Source organism: Danio rerio, chromosome 4 (assembly GCF_052040795.2).
Source record: "Danio rerio strain M-AB ecotype USA chromosome 4, GRCz13ab, whole genome shotgun sequence".
In the NCBI taxonomy this organism is placed as follows: domain Eukaryota; kingdom Metazoa; phylum Chordata; class Actinopteri; order Cypriniformes; family Danionidae; genus Danio; species Danio rerio.
Window position 1 is genome coordinate 78,658,507 of NC_141024.2, and position 18,285 is coordinate 78,676,791.

General features: G+C 37.1%; 3 protein-coding genes and 2 non-coding genes across 9 annotated transcripts in view; 3 read left to right on the forward strand and 2 right to left on the reverse strand.

Moving 5' to 3' along the window:
• Positions 1-18,285, reverse strand: part of LOC100535035 (uncharacterized) — a 304,770-nt gene that overhangs the window by 137,806 nt on the left and 148,679 nt on the right. The gene's annotated exons all lie outside the window — the stretch shown is intronic.
• trnat-ugu (transfer RNA threonine (anticodon UGU)) lies at positions 439-512 on the forward strand. The gene has a single exon. It is a non-coding gene; the product is annotated as a tRNA-Thr (tRNA).
• trnar-ucu (transfer RNA arginine (anticodon UCU)) lies at positions 5,234-5,322 on the forward strand. The gene is given in 2 exon segments: positions 5,234-5,270; positions 5,287-5,322. It is a non-coding gene; the product is annotated as a tRNA-Arg (tRNA).
• The window catches only part of LOC137489462 (uncharacterized), a 243,166-nt gene continuing 230,677 nt past the window's right edge, over positions 5,797-18,285 (reverse strand). For 3 of the 4 annotated variants that reach the window (XM_088650898.1, XM_088650900.1, XM_088650899.1), the window contains one exon: positions 5,797-7,968. In XM_088650898.1, the coding sequence (XP_088507024.1) occupies positions 6,968-7,968 (1,001 nt within the window). In that variant the 3' untranslated portion in view covers positions 5,797-6,967. Of the gene's footprint in view, positions 7,969-8,043; positions 8,085-18,285 lie in introns of all 4 variants that reach the window. The other variant, XM_087248746.2, reaches the window with a different exon arrangement.
• LOC103910803 (NACHT, LRR and PYD domains-containing protein 3-like) overlaps positions 12,178-18,285 on the forward strand; it is a 44,802-nt gene continuing 38,694 nt past the window's right edge. Inside the window, exons 1-3 of the mRNA NM_001445154.1 lie at positions 12,178-12,254; positions 13,518-13,629; positions 16,737-16,844. Of these exons, the coding sequence (NP_001432083.1) occupies positions 13,586-13,629; positions 16,737-16,844 (152 nt within the window). The 5' untranslated portion in view covers positions 12,178-12,254; positions 13,518-13,585. The remainder of the gene's footprint in view (positions 12,255-13,517; positions 13,630-16,736; positions 16,845-18,285) is intronic.

Here is an 18,285-nt window from a genome sequence, read left to right on the forward strand (position 1 = left end):
CAAAGTAACTGAGTAGAAAGCATAGTAAATTTTGCTTCCCCCCCACTGTCTTAGATGAAACTGCGTTTGGAAGTATCGTATCCAGGGGTTTTTTCTTTTAGTGTTAAGACTAAGTTGGTCAGAGCACCTGTCTTGGGAACAGCAGGTGCTAGGATCAAATTCAAACTGCACCTTTCCCTTAGATTATGGGAAAGTGGCTTTCTGATCTGAAACTCTTTCAATGGCCGATAGCATATGTTTGTCCTGATTTCCATTTTCCGAGCTGACTCTGGGTTTGGATGACATGGTCAGGTTTGAGACATGATCATCCAGACTCTAAAAGACTGCGTCCGTCTTGTCAGCATTTTCAGCATCCTGACATGCTGGTTTTTGTTGTGTATTATTTTTTCTTCTTCGATTTTTGTTATCGGGCAAATGTCTCTTACTGTGAAATTCTGTGGCGCTGTGGCTTAGCTGGTCAAAGCGCCTGTCTTGTAAACAGGAGATCCTGGGCTCAAATCCCAGCAGCGCCTTAGTCCAGGTGGTGCGTGTGCTTGTTTTATAGAGCTCACCGGAATGAATTATAAAATTGTATAGCTTTGAGGCGTAATGAATAGTGCGACAAATAGAGTTAAACAACCTCTTTTCTTGCCATTTTAAGACTTGCTGTCTTTTTTTAGTCTCTGTGTGCAAAAACGTCTTGCCTCCTATTCAGCGTTGGCGTTGTGGCTTAGTTGGTCAAAGTGCCTGTCTAGTAAGAAACTTGGCTGAGGCCAAGATGGCGACAGGTGGAACAGGTGTTGTCATAACGCTCCTAGTCTACTGTTATTTTACAGCTTGACAGCGGCTATTCGTGTGGATCCGGTTCGGATGTTTTGCAGCATCTATCCACTGTCTTATCATAATGACAATCCGCATATATACAAGGATCTGGGCTACAAACGAAAAGGTAATGAACTGGCAAAGACAAGTACAGGCTATGGAACTTATGCACTGGCTGTGACCATGGTATACCCATCGCTGTACAACAAGATCACAAAGAAAAAAAAAAGCAATGACAACTACACAATCGTCACGGACAGGACTTATTATCGCAATATGCTTGATGTTATCTGGGGATATCCACCCATGCCCAGGCCGCACCACTTCAAGACGCCGAGAGAGGCTAACCCACAAACGGAGGACAAACGCGCTACTCTTACCTTACAGGTATGCTCTTCATGTACACTTTTGTGTTCGTCTGCACAACAGGCTAATCCTCTGCATTCTCTCTGCCCGACGCCAAATACGCTCAAGCTGTCTGTCCAGGGGGTAGAGTGTGTGAAAGGCGCGGCCGCGGTTCCGGGGTGGTCGAATGGCGAGCGGCAGGGGGAAAAAAACGCATCCGAGGTTGTGTGTCAGCATGTCGGACAGAAGCTTCGGTCGGGAGTTCGCTGGACGGGTGTGTGCGTTTCGTGGAAACGAGAGACCTGATCCAGAAACGCAGCAACAACAACAACAAACTTTTTTGAATGACAGCGCGAGCACCATGGCAACGAACAGTGTAAACAGGAAACGGCTCAACCAAGGGGTTGTCAAAAACTGGAAACATGCGTTCTTTAACACTGTTAATAATTCAAAAATTGTGTGGGATCCTTAAATGAAACCCAAAGGTCTTTTAGGTGGGCATTTAAATATAAGAAGCATTTTATCTAAATCTGAACAAATTACCCATCTGTTAACTAACTCAAACCTGGAATACCTTTGCCTATCTGAGACATGGCTGTACAAATATGCCCCTTCTGTGGCACTTAACATATCTGGCTATACAATGTTCAGAAAAGACAGAGAAGGAGCAAAAGGTGGTGGTGTTATGATATATGTAAAAGATAATCTCCAATGTGAGGAAATCAATTGGCTTTGTGATTATGAATTAGAATGCTTGGGTTTAAATGTCAGACTATCACCCCAAATGTCATTTACAATCATTGTGATTTATCGTCCCCCATCTTCGGATGGTACTTTTTATGATAGGTTTGAAAAGTTACTTAAAGAAAGTAACTTAAATAAAGAAACTGTTATTTTAGGGGATTTTAACATAAACTGGGAGGATACATCTTGTAGAAACAAACTTAAAAGAATAACTGACAAATTTGACCTTGTTCAAATGATAAATGGTCCCACAAGGATCACCACTTCAAGTAGTACTCAGATTGATCTAATATTTACCAACCGACCTGAAAGGATAATTAAAACCTCTAATATGTTAGCTGGCATTTCTGACCACAATTTGACACTTGTGGCCAGAAAACTCTCCAAAAAGAGATTTCAATTTTCTGCCAGAGAACATGAATTTATAGGAATACCAAGAAATAGAAGGGAAGGATTTAAAAATGCTGTAGAGCAAATTTACTGGGACAGAATATTACTGGGTACTGATCTTGAAAAGGACCGTGGATCTTTTGTAGGAACAATCGAGAAAACAGTTAAAGAATTCAGCACTAAACTTAAATGCAAACACAATAAAAATATACTACCCTGGATTAACTCTGACATACTAAAACTAATGAAAGAGAGAGATTTTGCGTAAAAAAAGTAATTAAGAGTAAATCGGCTAGTGATAGAAACATGTTTACAACATTAAGAAATAGAGTAGTTAAAAACATACGAAAAGCCAAAGCTGATTATTTCCTAACATTAATAGAAAAAGCAAAAGGGGATTCTAAAACAATCTGGAACCAACTAAAAAAAGTTGTTAGACAGGATACAAAAAACAAAAAGATGTTGGAAGTTATGATAGATGGGCATATCACAAATAACGCCTGCAAAATTGCAGAGGCCTTTAATAATTTTTTGATTAACTCAGTTTCAAATATGGTCCCATTGTGTCCATCAAAAATTTCTAACATGTGTTCTTTAAATAGTTCACAGCCAATTTCGCAGCCAAGTAATATCTCAGAATCTGATGCCTTACAGGCAATAAAATCTCTCAAATCCTTCAGAACTAAAGATACTTTTGGTATAGACTCTCTTATGTTGAAAGAACTTAGTTCTACACTATTAACCCCAATAACTAAACTTCTCAATCGTTCCATTTCTGAGGCAATATTTCCATGTGTATGGAAGTCATCTGCTGTCATTCCAATTTTTAAAAACGGGGATCATCAGTCACTTTCCAACTATAGGCCAATCAGTATTATTCCCACTGTGTCTAAAGTTGCAGAGAAACTCATTGCCAATCAATTAATTAAACATCTAAACACCACTACATTTTCTCTTCATCCAATGCAATTCGGTTTCAGATCTCAACACTCCACTGAGACTGCAAATTGTTTTCTCATAGAAAATATTAAACATCTACTGGATAAAGATGGTGTAGTTGGTGCTGTGTTTCTTGACCTGAAAAAAAGCTTTTGACACTGTAAATCATAAAATATTATTGTCCAAATTAACTAAATTTAATATGTCACCAGAGTCATTGAAGTGGTTTTAATCATATTTATCAAATCGATCACACTCAGTGAGAATTAAAGATTATCACTTATCCCGCTCTCTCTGCCCACGGGTGTACCTCAAGGTTCCATTTTGGGACCTTTATTATTTTCTCTCTACATAAATGACCTTCCTTCAGTCTGTCTAAATGCCCTGATTCAGATGTATGCAGATGATACAGTTATTTTTACACATGGTAAAAACACGACCCAAGTAGCAGAAAAACTTACACAAGCTATGGCTCATGTCTCAGAATGGTTAAACCAGTCTTGTTTAAAACTGAATGTAAGCAAAACTGTTACAATGTACTTTTCTAAAACAAACATAGTAAATAATCTAACAGACATCTACGTGGATGGGGACAAATTACAAATTGTATCTGATTTTAAATATCTTGGGGTCCAAATTGACTCTAAATTAACATTTAAATCACAAATTAAAAAGGTATGTAACCGTGTTAAATTCAATATAACTAATTTCCGGTTCATAAGGTCACATTTATCATTGCAGGCAGCTAAAATATTCATGCATTCAATGATTTTATCACATATAACCTACTGTCTAACAACCTGGTCACAAGCAAATAAAACAACACTAAAACCCATAGAGTCACTTTACAAACAGTCAATTAAAATACTGGATAAAAAGCCTCTAAGACATCATCATTGTAGCATTTTGCAAAAACATAAACTGTTAAGCTGGGAAAATGTCATTAAGTACTCAAACATTTGCCTGTTGTATAAAATCATTCATGGTCTGTCATCCCCACCTCTCAGTCAGTTTGTAAACATCAGGAACAGCACACACAGAGCAACACGAGGGACAGCCCGAGGAGACTGTATTGTCCCACTCCGGAAAAGTACCTTTGGTCAGGGTGCCTTTTCAGTTACAGCTGTCCATGGCAGTATCAGAGATATAACCTCATTTAATATATTCAAAAAACATTTAAAAACCTGGTTTATAGAGAATCAGGTGTGTCATCATTCTGATTAAATTGAAACTAGCATGTTTTTGATTGTGCCCACCATCTTAATGATCTGTTGTTTAAATGTGTTTCAACTACTTTTATCTCTATTATAAAATGTTGGTGTTTTAGCTTAATTTGTAAATATTCTCTTTTAACATCTATATGACCATGTCTATTTTAGTACTTTTTAAATGTTTGATAGATTGTATAATTTTTGTATTGTTTTTTCTAGGTTGTTAAGGGACAACAGATGAAAAATAGCCTTCGGGCTAATTCTGGTGCATTGGCAGAAATGCTAATTAATGTACACTGTCCCTGCCAAATAAACAAATAAATAAATAAAATAAATAGTAAACAGGAGATTCTGGGTTCAAATCCCAGCAATGCCTAATGTACAGGTTTCATGTTTGCTTTTTGTTAAGAGTAACGAGTGTTTACGCAGCGGGATGTTTAGCAGTCGGTTTCTTAACAAAACTCAAATCCTTAAGAACGCTGCTCGTTCAAGAGGGCTTTGGACGATGGCTTTATATAGCATAGTGTGGTAATGCCTAACCAATTGGACTTTAATATTTCAAGTCCAGACATTCCCACATGCAGCGCTACCGTTGTTAATTTTTTTATTTTTTCGAATTAAACAATTAGGCCGTGTCAAGGTCGTTTGGCGCTGTGGCTTAGTTGGTCAAAGTGCCTTTCTAGTAAACAGGAGATCCTGGGTTCGAATCCCAGCAGTGCCTTGTCTGCAGTTGGCTGTTCTTTCATGGGCCAGAGAGTACTAAAAAGTGCTTTCTGTGCAAAAGTGCTAGAGGAAGCAGAGCAGGCTCTGTGGCGCAATGGATAGTGTATTGGACTTCTAGGCTGTGAGCTGAGCCATCCAAAGGTTGTGGGTTTGAGTCCCACCAGAGTCGCAAGCATTGCTCTTTTTCTTCACTGACTTAAGGTGTGGTGCGTTTCTAACATTTTAGGCATCTGTCCATCCCGTTTTGCTTCTTTCTTTCATTGCGCAGTGCAGGCTCAGATACTAGGAGTACTCTACAATAAAGCCGATGACTTAATTGAGCTGTTTTAAATAAGGGAGATTAGAAAACAGTGTAGGGCCTAGTGGGCTTGAGGAATGACTCGTCGGCAACCTGTGGTTTTGGGGAAAAGTAACTGCCACCTATTGTTGAGATCACGCCTTTTGGATTTGTCGTACAAGAGCCTCTTTATGCATGTGCAAAGTAACTGAGTAGAAAGCACAGTAAATTTTGCTTCCCCCCCACTGTCTTAGATGAAACTGCGTTTGGAAGTATCGTATCAAGAGGTTTTTTCTTTTAGTGTTAAGACTAACGGCTGCCTCACACCGCAAGCATCAGCAGCACGTGAGCAGAGCACGAGTGTCTGCCTATTGTTGCAATTCAATTAGTTCATGCTTGTTTATAAAAGTAAGGCCTACTGTGTTTGTACATTTATTTTGAACATTTAATAAAAAAATTAAATAACATAAAAATTAGATCTAGTATATAACCCCAAATCATTTTTTCTTTTCTTTTAATTTTGAAAATGTTGGTGGTATACAGTTTCTTTTAAAGTGTGACTTTGAGATTAATAGACTCATATTAGGCTGTCTACATACACACACACCACTTACAGACAGTACACATTATAATCAGCGCACATGAGCAGTGCAATATGTATTGCATATAAATAATAATTTAAATGAACAAAAAGCTGAAGTGCTTTAGTAGTCTGTTGAGTTCTGGAAGCAGCATTTAAGCTAACAAATCACTCACATTCTCTTTCACAATAGCAACACTGGGTTTCCCATACACCGATTTATCTGTAGTAATGTGGGAGTTCTCACATGAACATATCTTTAAAGGTAACCAGTTGCATACAGAAATTAAATGGTCTTCATAAAAAAAAAACTTGTTCCTTTCTTAAATCAGTCCATCAAAATAAATGTCCAGTGTTCTGAAACCAAAGTCTTCATTTGTTACCCAAAACCACATAATAATCTGACACAAATCTGATCTGTTGCAACTGGGAAATGTCATTGTGTAGTCTGAACAGGGTTTAGGGAGTCTGCATCAGTCAGTCACTGTCAATACCTTATGGCGAGTTCACACCGCACGAGTTTAGCCGGACTTTCATTCGCCAACAGGTTTTATAAAGTGCAGACAAAAGCCCAAAACTTGGAGGCAAATCGGTGTTTGTTCACACGAGTGACAATAAAATAATATGAATGATTAAAAACACAATCTAAGGGTGTAGGACAGTTTCTCATCCCTAATCTTTCTATTTTTCTTTTTAGTGCCGACCATTTGAAGTGTGCAATGTGCATAAATATGGTTATTGGTTCATCATAAAGTTGAAACTCTTACAACCTGGTACTGCGCTGTGACCCATGATCTACACTACAAAAAAAAATCTTCACCCCGTCTTCAGTTATTGAGTTTAAATCTTCAGGTGTTCAAAGGGTTTCATTTTCAGTAACTTGATATGTATTCAAGAGTTCACACTTGTTTGGCATGCTGTCCCGGGAGATAGCTCCAAGCTCCGCTAGGCAAGGCCTCAATTTTGAGAACTCTGCTCTCCATTGTGAAGCTTCATGTGAGTGTTGAGGCTTCTTTTAGATTTAAAGCCTTTTCCACATTCACTGCATCTAAAACACTCTACTGAATGAGTCTTCATGTGGTTCTTAATGGAGTCTTTGCGTGTGAGACTCTTTCCACACTGATCACATGTGAACACTATGGTTCCAGTGTGAACATTCATGTGGTTCATGAGGCTAGATTTGGTTGTGAAGCTCCTTCCACACTGAGCACATGTAAATGGCTTCTCTCTGGTGTGACTTATCATGTGTTGTTTGAGTGTGCTTTTAAATCTGAAACTTTTACCACACTCTGTGCATGTGTAAGGTTTCTCTCCAGTGTGAATCCTCATGTGGATCTCAAGGTCTTGCTTTTGAGCAAAACTTTTCCCACACTGTGGGCAAGTAAAAATTCTGCCATCATCGTGAGCTCTAATGTGGGCTTCAAGGCTGCTATTTTGCTTAAAACTCTTTCCACACTGAATGCAAGAGTAAGGCTTTTCCACAGTGTGAATTCTCATGTGCGCTGCCAAGTTTGCTGATTGATAGAGGCTTTTTCCACACTGTAGGCATATGTACGGCCTCTCTCCAGTGTGAATTCTCATGTGCTGTGCAAAGTTTCCTGTAGTATAGAAGCGTTGTCCACACTGTTGGCATGTGTAGCATCTCTCTCCAGTGTGAGTTCTCATGTGGACTTTAAGGTAGCCATTTTGCTTAAAACTCTTTCCACACTGAGGGCAAGAGTAAGGCTTCTCCCCAGTGTGAACTCTCATGTGGACTTGAAGGTTGTGTTTTCGAGTGAAACAGTTTCCACACTGAACACAAGTAAAATTACATGCAGATTTGGATTTCCGAGGTCCTCCGCTTGATGAAGTCTTTTCAGTCAGTGTGGGTTTTTCATCAGTTGTTATTTCTTGGTGTTTCTCAAACTGTTTCTCTTCCGTTTTATTCCATTGAGTCTCTTCTTTCAGCAACATCAGATCTTAAAAAAAAAGTGAACTTTAACTGCTAGTGAGCATTAACTGGATGTTTTACCCAAAAATTAAAATGACCTTACCATTTACTCTCCGTCATGTGGTTTTAAACATTTCCTTTCTTCTGGAACATAAAGAAAGCGTTTTTATTTTATTTTAAATATTTTCTTTTGTGCTCAACAGAATTAAAAAAAAAACTAATAAAGGTTTAAAACCACACAAGGGAGAGTGTGATGAGGCATGATAGAATACAGGTCACAAAGAATATGGCAGAGCACTTATATGCAAAATGTAATTTATTGACAGTGTCCGTTCCTTATTACAGTCCATTCAAAACTGCTCATAAACCTGTACAAATTATATCCGTAAAAAAGATAGAAAAATAAAGAAACAAAAATCAAAACAAACAAACAAACTAGAAAATATATATTTACATGTAGAAATTACCGCTCCTTGCTGTTCAACCTTCCACAAAAACAGGTATAATACACTAGCACTATTTGCCTCCCACTGCAAAAGACCTCCTAAACAACCAACTGGTCTGACTATTAGAATAAATCCCTTCTATTACTGGCTTTTATACTAGATAAAATAATGCACCTTAATAGATGATCACATACATCACATTCAGATCATCTCCAGTATCATAACAGGTGTATTTAACAATATTATTATTATGTATTTTCTTATTTCGCTGGTTTTGTATTTCAATCTCTCCCCAAAAACAGGCAACATTAAGGCAATCCAGTCATCTGAGTGATCCCGCATGCGCGGTGTTGAGGTTTAGCGTTATCAAGCTTTCTAGGCAGCTACCGAAGTTTGCCAGTTGCTTTCGGTAACCTGGACTGCAACACCCCACAACAACGAAAGATGAGACCTGAAACTTGCAATAGTTCAATAAATATGTATGTGTAACCTATTTGGTGTCTGTGTGTGTATATTGGGAACATCTACAGATGTAGTGACGAGTGAATGAATGTGTGTGTGTGTGTTATATATGCAAAGATAATATTATCCCAACCTTTGTGTGCACCCAAGGGTTGGGAATGGCAGAATCATTGATGGTTATTAGACTGTGTGTAAATGAAATGATGTCCTGTAATGATCCTGAGAAAAATTAGTAAATGGTGAGGCAATTTTCATTTCTGGGTGAACTATGCCTTTAAAGCATGCGTCTCAAACTTGATTTCTTGAGTGCTCTGTGCTTGAGTGCTCTGTGCTCTGCACAGTTTTGCTACAACCCCAAACAAATACAGCTGATCCAACTAATCAAGGTCAGACTACTAGAGACTATTTTAGACATCCCAAGTCTCCAGGAAGTTCCAGGACTCTCCCACATATGCATAGGGACTCCGGAGTGCCCGCAAACAAAGTGCCGGTGGTCATCGGGAGAATCCTGCTCTGCCCCCCTCATATTCACTCGCATGCTTTCCTGCAAACACAGAAAGATGTAATTCAGCGCGTAACGAGGCTGAGCATTAAAACGACACGAACCGAAACCAAAACTTTTATAAGTGAGACTTTTCTTCCTTTCTTTTGTCGTTCTTTCTTGAGGTGTATTTTATTTTTCTATTTATTACTGATGACTGCTTTACAGCTTTCAGCATTGAATTGAATGATTAATTATATTATTTTGTTTGTTTTGTAGCAGAAATATTATTGATTAAATTGACACGCATATAAAAACAATAATACAAAATAAATATTTCTTACTGCAATGCTTCATTTGTGTTTGATGCAAACCATCAATTTATTTTTCATAAAGCAACAGTAGGACTTTATACAGCAGATAACTTACATTAAAGCACATTCAAGGCAGCATGATGATGAGAAATATAATCTATTATTAGTATTATTGTCATCATCGTCATCATTAATATTTTATAATTATTAGACATTCATTTTGGAATTATTGCAAAAATATTAAGTCATCACAGCATTAGTTAGATAGTTGTTTCTGGGTTTTGTTAGTCCCAATTGATGTTGTTTTCAAATACAATAAATACCTTAATATACAATTTGCAGCGGTGCTCATTCATTTTTGGTGGGTCCTAAATATTTCAGGTTGGGAGCACCGGTGCTACCAAGTAAGAAAGTTAATTTCGAGTCCTGCACAAGTCTCCAGTCTAGCTGGCACCCTACAGGCTTCAGTCTTGCCGGCTCCCCATAGACTCCTCTAGTCTGGCCAGCTGTCCTTGGGCCGCCTGCTTTTCTGTCCCAGGTCCATCCTCCCTGGGTCATCCCTCCTGCTCCGCCCTATATATAACTTAAAAACAGCAACTTCAGATTGTTTTCTTTGTTTTATTATAATCAACATAAAGCTGGAGCCCGAGGAGAGTGTGTTGAAAACAGTACAAGCACAACAACAATATTAATCATGAACACCTTACATTTATTAGAAGATTCTAAAGAAAATAATCACACAAACACACAATGCCTCAGTGATTTACACAACTGTTTCACAGATCACTAAACTATATCAGGGTGTCTCATGCAGCACTTTAAGTGGGGTTGCATAGTTTATTTGCTCTGATACCTGGCATCTTTTAGTTTTCACCAGCACATCAATATCAGGCATCACATTCTGAGTTGCAGCCAGCTTCAGGAAGTGCTCTGTAACATCCACCATGAATGAAAGGTCCTGCCTACATTCTACCAAATGAAACTCTAACACTGGTTTGTCCTTTCCTTCTATGAACTGTTCAGTTTCTTCTCGCAAACCAAAGAAGTCGCTTTGGATAAAAGCGTCTGCTAAATGTAAATGTAAAAAAACGCCTCAGCACAGCACCTCGGCTTAACTATCTTATGCTGCAACACAAGCTTGCGGCAATTCGTAACTATTTGATTTAGTGGATAATTCGTATAAATTAGTACAATCTAATTCATACAATTTAGTACGATTTGCTTATTAACCAATGAGGACTGGGTTTAGGGCTGGAGTTAGGTGACACACCTGATTTTTAAAATCTGACATTTTCATACAACTGAACTCGTATGAATCAGTCACTAAACTGACAAAACCTGAAATAGTTACGTTTCCTCGTGAGAATACTGACGTGTTGTACAGCAGGGCATAGATGTGGTCTTTCTCTTTGAGAAGGCTATCAAATTGAGACTGATTCAGGATCAGACGAAATGATCAGTTTGTGATTTGCTATTGTGCCATCTACTGGAACAGCAGTTTCTTTTATTGATAAATTGCAGCTCATTTTTATTCTTTACAGAATCATCTCACCGGCCAGATTAAACCCATTTGTGGGCCTGATACGCATGGACCGTACTTTTGACACCCCTGCACTAGACTAAACTCAACATTGGCTTTAATGAAGGTAAAGAAAATGATTAATGTGGTCACTGTAGAGTTAGAGAAATGGTAGAACGGTATATTATTGTAGAAAATATATGCAAGAGAGGAGGAAATTAATTAAATATTTAAATAATATTGGACATGAAGAGAAACATAATATAAATTAGAGATAAAGGTTAATAACGATAGATGGTGTATATGGACAAGGTGTATATATACAGTATATATTAATTTATTCATTTTCCTTCTGATTATTCCCTTATTTATCAGGGGTCGCCACAGTGGAATGAACTGCCAACTATTCCAGTATCCAGTAATCCATGTTTTACACAGCGGATGCCCTTCCAGGTGAAACCTAGTACTGGGAAACACCCACACACACTCACACTTAGACCTTAAGGTTAAATTAAGTGAAGCTGAAGTCAAAACTATAATAAAGATTCAGACAGAGAGTATAAGCCAGGGACACTGGGATATAAATGACTCAGGAAGACATCTGTGTACAATCCAATGGTGAATCTGTGAAGGAAGAGAAATGGGGAATAATCGGAGGGAGGAAATGGTCATAACCGCCTCAGAATAGCACATACAGGACTAAACAAGATACTGAGTTTATAGGGAAGCACACACATGACTTATACTCACATTGTAATCAGTGTGAAACATGTGCAGCATGTAATAACAGAATGTCAAGATTATCAATACAAAAGACAAATATTAAGAAAAGTATTTGTCAACATATGGAGGCTACAATAATTCCCCTTTATTTATTTAAGCAGCAATGTTTTCCCTTGGTTTTATAGTGTGGTTTGTTTTTCTCGTGTTTCTCTCCATGTCAGACTCCTGTACCGCACTCCAGTCCAGCAGGTGGCGGTAAAGCGCATTTAAGTTTGACAACCGCCAAAATACTGAAGAAGTTGACAAACCGAAAGCGTCAAAGAGCTCACATCGTGTTCCTGCTGCACAAGAGCGTCTGTACTTCTGCATGTGAGTTTAACACTTCTACATTAGGCTGATTTGTGGAGATGATGAAGGGTTTATATGTGTAAGCGTGTTTATAAGCGTGATTTATAGCACTGTCTGCTCCTGAAGCTCAAAGCAACACCGATTAAACACGTCCAAACACGGTCATTTGAACAATATAATGGGTTATTTTCTATCGCTTAAAAGTGTTTGTGCTCTTCTATATCAGGTTGACTCGAAAATTTCACATCATTTAGCACAAAATAAACTTTAAACAGTCAGGAAATCGAAAGTGAAAGCAGAGCTTCCGTTAACCGGAAGAGTGCCGATGATCCTTAAACTGCAATAACTGTCCCCATCATTTCTTCCTCAAGCAAATGTGTAAATTTTAGATCTGTTCAACATTAATGCTAATTGCATTGGCATATTTATCTGATGTTTTCCCAGCTTGCAGTAGTCGATCAAAAAGCTGTTTAGTTTCTTATGACTGTATGTACACTAGCAGTGGAATTTACTGCGATGTGAAGGGGCGCCCCCTGAAATCTTGCCTAGGGCGCCAAATGGTTGGGGCCGGGCCTGCTGGTAACGTTTCAATACTAACTAACTATTAATTAAGCAACTAAGCATAAATAAAATAATAAGTTAATAGCTGTCTAAAGCAGAAGTTATTGTGACAGACAAAGTCGTATCAAATGATCAAATCTGAAATATCTGAGGTGTCAGATGAGACTGTGGTAAAGTTGGTTTTATATTCGCACATTCGTTCAATGACAACTTGTGACACACTCCCTATAGTGTTTACCATGATACTTTGAATAATCGGTGTGAATATGATGTGAATATGATTTCAAAACAACCTTAGCACCATTAATTTGACTAAACTTAATGCTTATATGATTTCACAATTTAGCAAAGAACACTTCTTAATCAAGGAGAAATTCTGAAAGTGTGAAAATAAAACTAGCTTTACCTCAATTCAGATCATGGGTGTAACCAACTGCATAAATTTTAATCTAAATCATTATATACATATATATACATATATACATACATATATATATATATATATATATATATATATATATATATATATATATATATATATTTCTGATGTGAAATGGCTGAAAGTCAGTTTGTGCTATCCCTCATCATGCGGTCTGTTTCAGTAAGGTGTTGTTTGTGGTGTCCCTCATCATGTGGTCTGTTTCAGTGCAGTGTTGTTAGTGAAGTGAGCATTGATTGCTATAAAGTGTGCTGTTCTTCATCTCAGTATATTGTCATCTCCAGGTGATGGTCAGCGGCTGATTGTTTGCTGAAAGCTCTGCTAATGTCTGCATTGGTGTTTTAGCTGCAGTATGGCAGAGGAGCGAGTAAAGGACTCTCTCTCAGAGAAACACAGGTATTGACTCTGTTTTTACACCATTATTTCAACACTTTCTCTGAAAAACAAAGACCAACAACAATGCACTTATTTGTGTTGCTATTGCCAGATCAAATGATGGACAAAGCTTCAGTTTACAGCTTCAGCAAATGTGTTTAGATCACTCTAGATCAGTGGTTCTCAAACTTTTTTCACCAAGTACCACCTTAGAAAAAAATCGTCTCTCCAAGTACCACCTTACGACGCTATTTTTTAACCAGTATTAAAAAATAGCGTTTTAAGCCTAATTAAGCAGCTACAGGTGTGCACAGTTTTAAAACGATGCAGATTAATTCCTATTAGTAAGAATATGTATTATTGTCAGTCACTTTAAACATTTGAAATAGTCTGAACATTAACTGTGCTTGCAGATAAAAAAAAAGTTTTAGTTAAAATGTGCTTTTAAAAGTTCATAAAAAAATGGCGTTGTTCTTAAAAAGTAAAAAGAAAACTGCTGTACTTAAATCTAAAGTATTCATAGTAGCCTATTCATCAAAAGCTGGAAATGCTGCTTGGACCTTATAAATATAGGCTATATGTCATATTCCTACACTTTCAGACTAATCTTGAAATAAATGTTAAAAGTACATGACAGGGTTCATACAGGCACAGCCTAATGAAAATCAATTCCAGCACCTATTTTTTTTTCAAGACTGACATGCTATGTATTGAAGACCTGAAATGTATTCTCAGCAACCCATAAAACATTGCATAGGAATAGATACAAATAAAAACCATTAATAATAATATTTATTAATCATATATTAATAGTATAATAAACCTGCACTAAGTTCTTGTGAAATCTTTTTTGTACTCAAGTAAAAATACTTTTAAACTGCTAAAATACATTTTTTTAGTAAATAATACTAATATTAGGTAAAAGTACAAATTACTCTTTTAAAAAGTACTAGATGGTTACTTTTGAAAAAAAAATCTGATTTTCATTATGAAATCACTTTTTTTTAAGTGTAAACCTAATTTAATGGTTTGATTGCTTACATCCCAAAGCTACATGTATAATTTGCACTAACAAAGGAAGTATAGTCAATTTTTCCTTTCATGACAATTAATCTTTTTCAATAGCACTGGTAAAACTACCAAATAATCTTTAAGGCCATAGAGACACTTATTGCCCATTTTTAAAAATATATATTTTTAAGCTTTGAAAGGTTAAATTAAAGTATATGGTAAAAAGATTTAAATTTAGCCTTTTATTTACATATTTTACACTATTTTCTTTACAATATGGCAAATTTGTTTCTTAAATAGCTGTACATCACATGTAGATTTTATTTTACACTTGATCTTAATCTAAAATAGAAACTTAAAAAAATACAAGTACACTGTCAGTAAAAAAAACAAACAAATGACTTCATTTTACTTGAGGTATTTGAAATATGACAACAATACATTTATCAAAGCAGTGCTTTAAGAGCCTTATTGTAAATTGTGATAAATAAACAATAAGTAGGCTAACAATGGATTGCTTTGACCTGTAATGCTTTAGGACAGATCAGAATACAGCTAAATGTATAAATCACACAAATACCTCATCCAGAAACATTTCCAGCATAATTATTTTGTCGTAAAGAAATAAAAAATGTTACACCTTTGCTAAAAGTAAGTTTCACTTTACAACACAGCCAAATAAGAAGACCATTAGCATTGTCATCGATCATGTATCAATCTATTTCTAAATATTTGATCACTTTGAATACTTTTGACTAAATTTAGTTAAGGAACAAAGATAAATAATGTATACTTTAATAGTGGAAAGATCGCGATTGTATTCAATCTGAGCACACATGCGATCCTGAGAGGACTTGCAGTTCATTTGAAAAAAGCCTATTTAAGAGCTCGCATATCTGTTTTAGCGATTTGTGTACATGAATGCGCTGTCGTGTTAAAATAAAGCACTCGCCTCATTTGCAGAAATGAGTTATTGTGCTATACCTCCATTCCCGCGCCGCCATTCAGAATGTATTTAGAGGAGTGACAGGTCAGAGGCGAGTCGACTGGCTGTCGGAGAGCGAAACGTGTATGAAGATCATCAAATAGGCAGGAAATATGTCCGCGGTTTAATTACTCTGCTAGACATCTCTGTAGTGAAAACATCCGAGAAGCATTATTCCAACAAAACATTTGTTTTTAAGTTGTTTTTTCTGTCTCTGCAACACAGACAGCTTTTGTCCCGCCCTTACGTTTCACGCAACTAGACAAGGTCGACTGTGATTGGCCACTTTTCATGTCAGTCAAATCACGCTTCAGATTCAATTCTTAAACTTCGGAAACTGATTTTCAGCAGCTTATGACACAATGCACTAAAATAAACATTCTAAGCACAGCGTTGTGATCGTACGCTTCACAAAACAGCCAATGCTGATCACATCAATGTTATATTATGCATTAAAGGATTAAAAGTGTTAATTGTTTCTTTCATTATTCAGCGATTCCTCCGCGTACCACTAGGAGGAAGCCCGCGTACCACTAGTGGTACGCGTACCACAGTTTGAGAACCACTGCTCTAGATTACAGACAGCTTTACCAGAGCCCAATGTGTGTCAAGTGTAGGGCCAGACAGAATCTGCAGGCGTTTTTTGCTATTTCTGTGGAGAATTTTGGTAAAAAATCTGTGGATTTCTGCGGAATGATTTTGGGAGTATCATGACTAAAACTTTAATATGTGAAATAAAAATAAAATAATATCTTTTAAACTTTTATTTAAATGCAAATCCAATAAGATTCACTTTATTTGGTAAACAAAGCAAGTGTCTCATATAATATCTCTACTAAAAGACTGAAAATATGACTGTACAAACTGCATTGTGCATAAATCAGATAAACATTTTCATATTAGTCAATGATATTACTTTAATTAATTAATTAATTAATCTGTGGAATTCTGCGTGCACAGATTCCGTGTGGGCCTAGTCATGTGTCTGTTTACCCATGATATCTGTGTAGCAGACCTGATCAGACAGACTTTCAGCCAACTATTAGTTTGTGCTGAATTAAACTACACAAACTCAATAAACTCTTAAAAGTGTCTCCTGCAGTTTATTCATCTGGTGTGATTGTGTGTTCAGTGTGAGATCAGGATCATGTGTGTCCAGCTCTGTGTCTCTGAAGAGTGACCAGTCTAAAGAAAATCCTCTACCAAACTTCAGAGAGAAAAGACCATCATCTGCCAAAAGGTATGAATGATTTTTTTTTTTTAAATCACGTGTCATTCAATCTTCTAAAAACACATTTTTTTTAACAATAAATAAAGTACCACAAATTCATAAAACTATTATTATCACCCCTTAGACCAGGGATGGGCAAACTTGATCCTCGAGGGCTGGTGTCCCTGCAGAGTTTTGTTCCAACACTAGTCAAACACACCTGAACAAACTAATCAGTGTCTTCAAGATCACTTAATCTCTATAGGGAGGTCTGTTTGAATAGGGTTGGAGCTAAACTATGCAGGACACTGGCCCTCCTGGATCAAGTTTGCCCACACCTGCCTTAGACAGTTTGTAAGGTAATTAATATTTAATGTTTTATGTTAATGCATTAGTCTAATGAAGCTGATCTTACACCAAAACCCCCGTTAACCAGGTTTCCAACTATTTATAGACCTATTTAAGACCTTTTTTAATATAGACTAATATTAATATAATGACAAATGGCACTTCAATTGTTGCTTTATTAAACTATAAAGAAAAATAAAATAAAATACAAGCTAACTTTATTGTTATTTTTAGACATCCAAAACGTAAACATTAATTTCTAGTTCATAAGAAATAACCTTCTTGCAATACACAAGTGTTTCAGGTAGTGCAGCTCATCCTGGATGACTCTTCAATGTGAACTGTGGCAAGAATCATATCGATCCTACCATCAATAACGTTCTGCTGCCTGCAACATCCTCCAGCATGATTGGTGTGATGTGGGGTGGCATTTCTGATGCAGATGTAGTGTTCGCCAGAGGTAGCCTTAGGTACCGAGATTAGATCCACAGACCCCTTGTAAGACCATATACCTGTGCTGTCGGGCTCTTCCTAAAGCAAGACAACGCTAGACTTCATGTGGCTGGAGTGCTATCGGTTCTTGCAAGACTAAAGCGTTGATTCTATGGACTGGCCCGCTTGTACCCAAGACCCTGAATTCAATTGAGCACATCTGGGACATCAAATCTCGTTCCATTCACCAAAGCCACATTGAACCACAGACTGTCCAGGATTTGGCAGATGCTCTAGTCCAGGTCTGGGAGGAGATCACTCAGGAGATCATCCACCACCTAATCAGGAGGATGCCCAGAAATTGTAGGCATGTGGAGGCCACACACTCTACTGAGCCCCATTTTGACTTGTGTCAAGGGCATTGCATCAAAGTTAGATCAGCCTGTAGTGTGTTTTTCCTCTTCAATTTTGAGTGTGAATCCAAATCCAGACCTCCATGGGTTAATAAATCGGATTTACATTGATAATTTCTATGCGATTTTGTTTTCAGCACATTCAGCTATGTAAAGAACAAAGTATTTAATAAGAATAGTTCATTCCTTCAGATCTAGGATGTTATTTTAGTGAGCAGTGTATTACTGCAATGACAAATGACAGACTTTTTTGTTTGTTAAACTATAGAACAAATAAA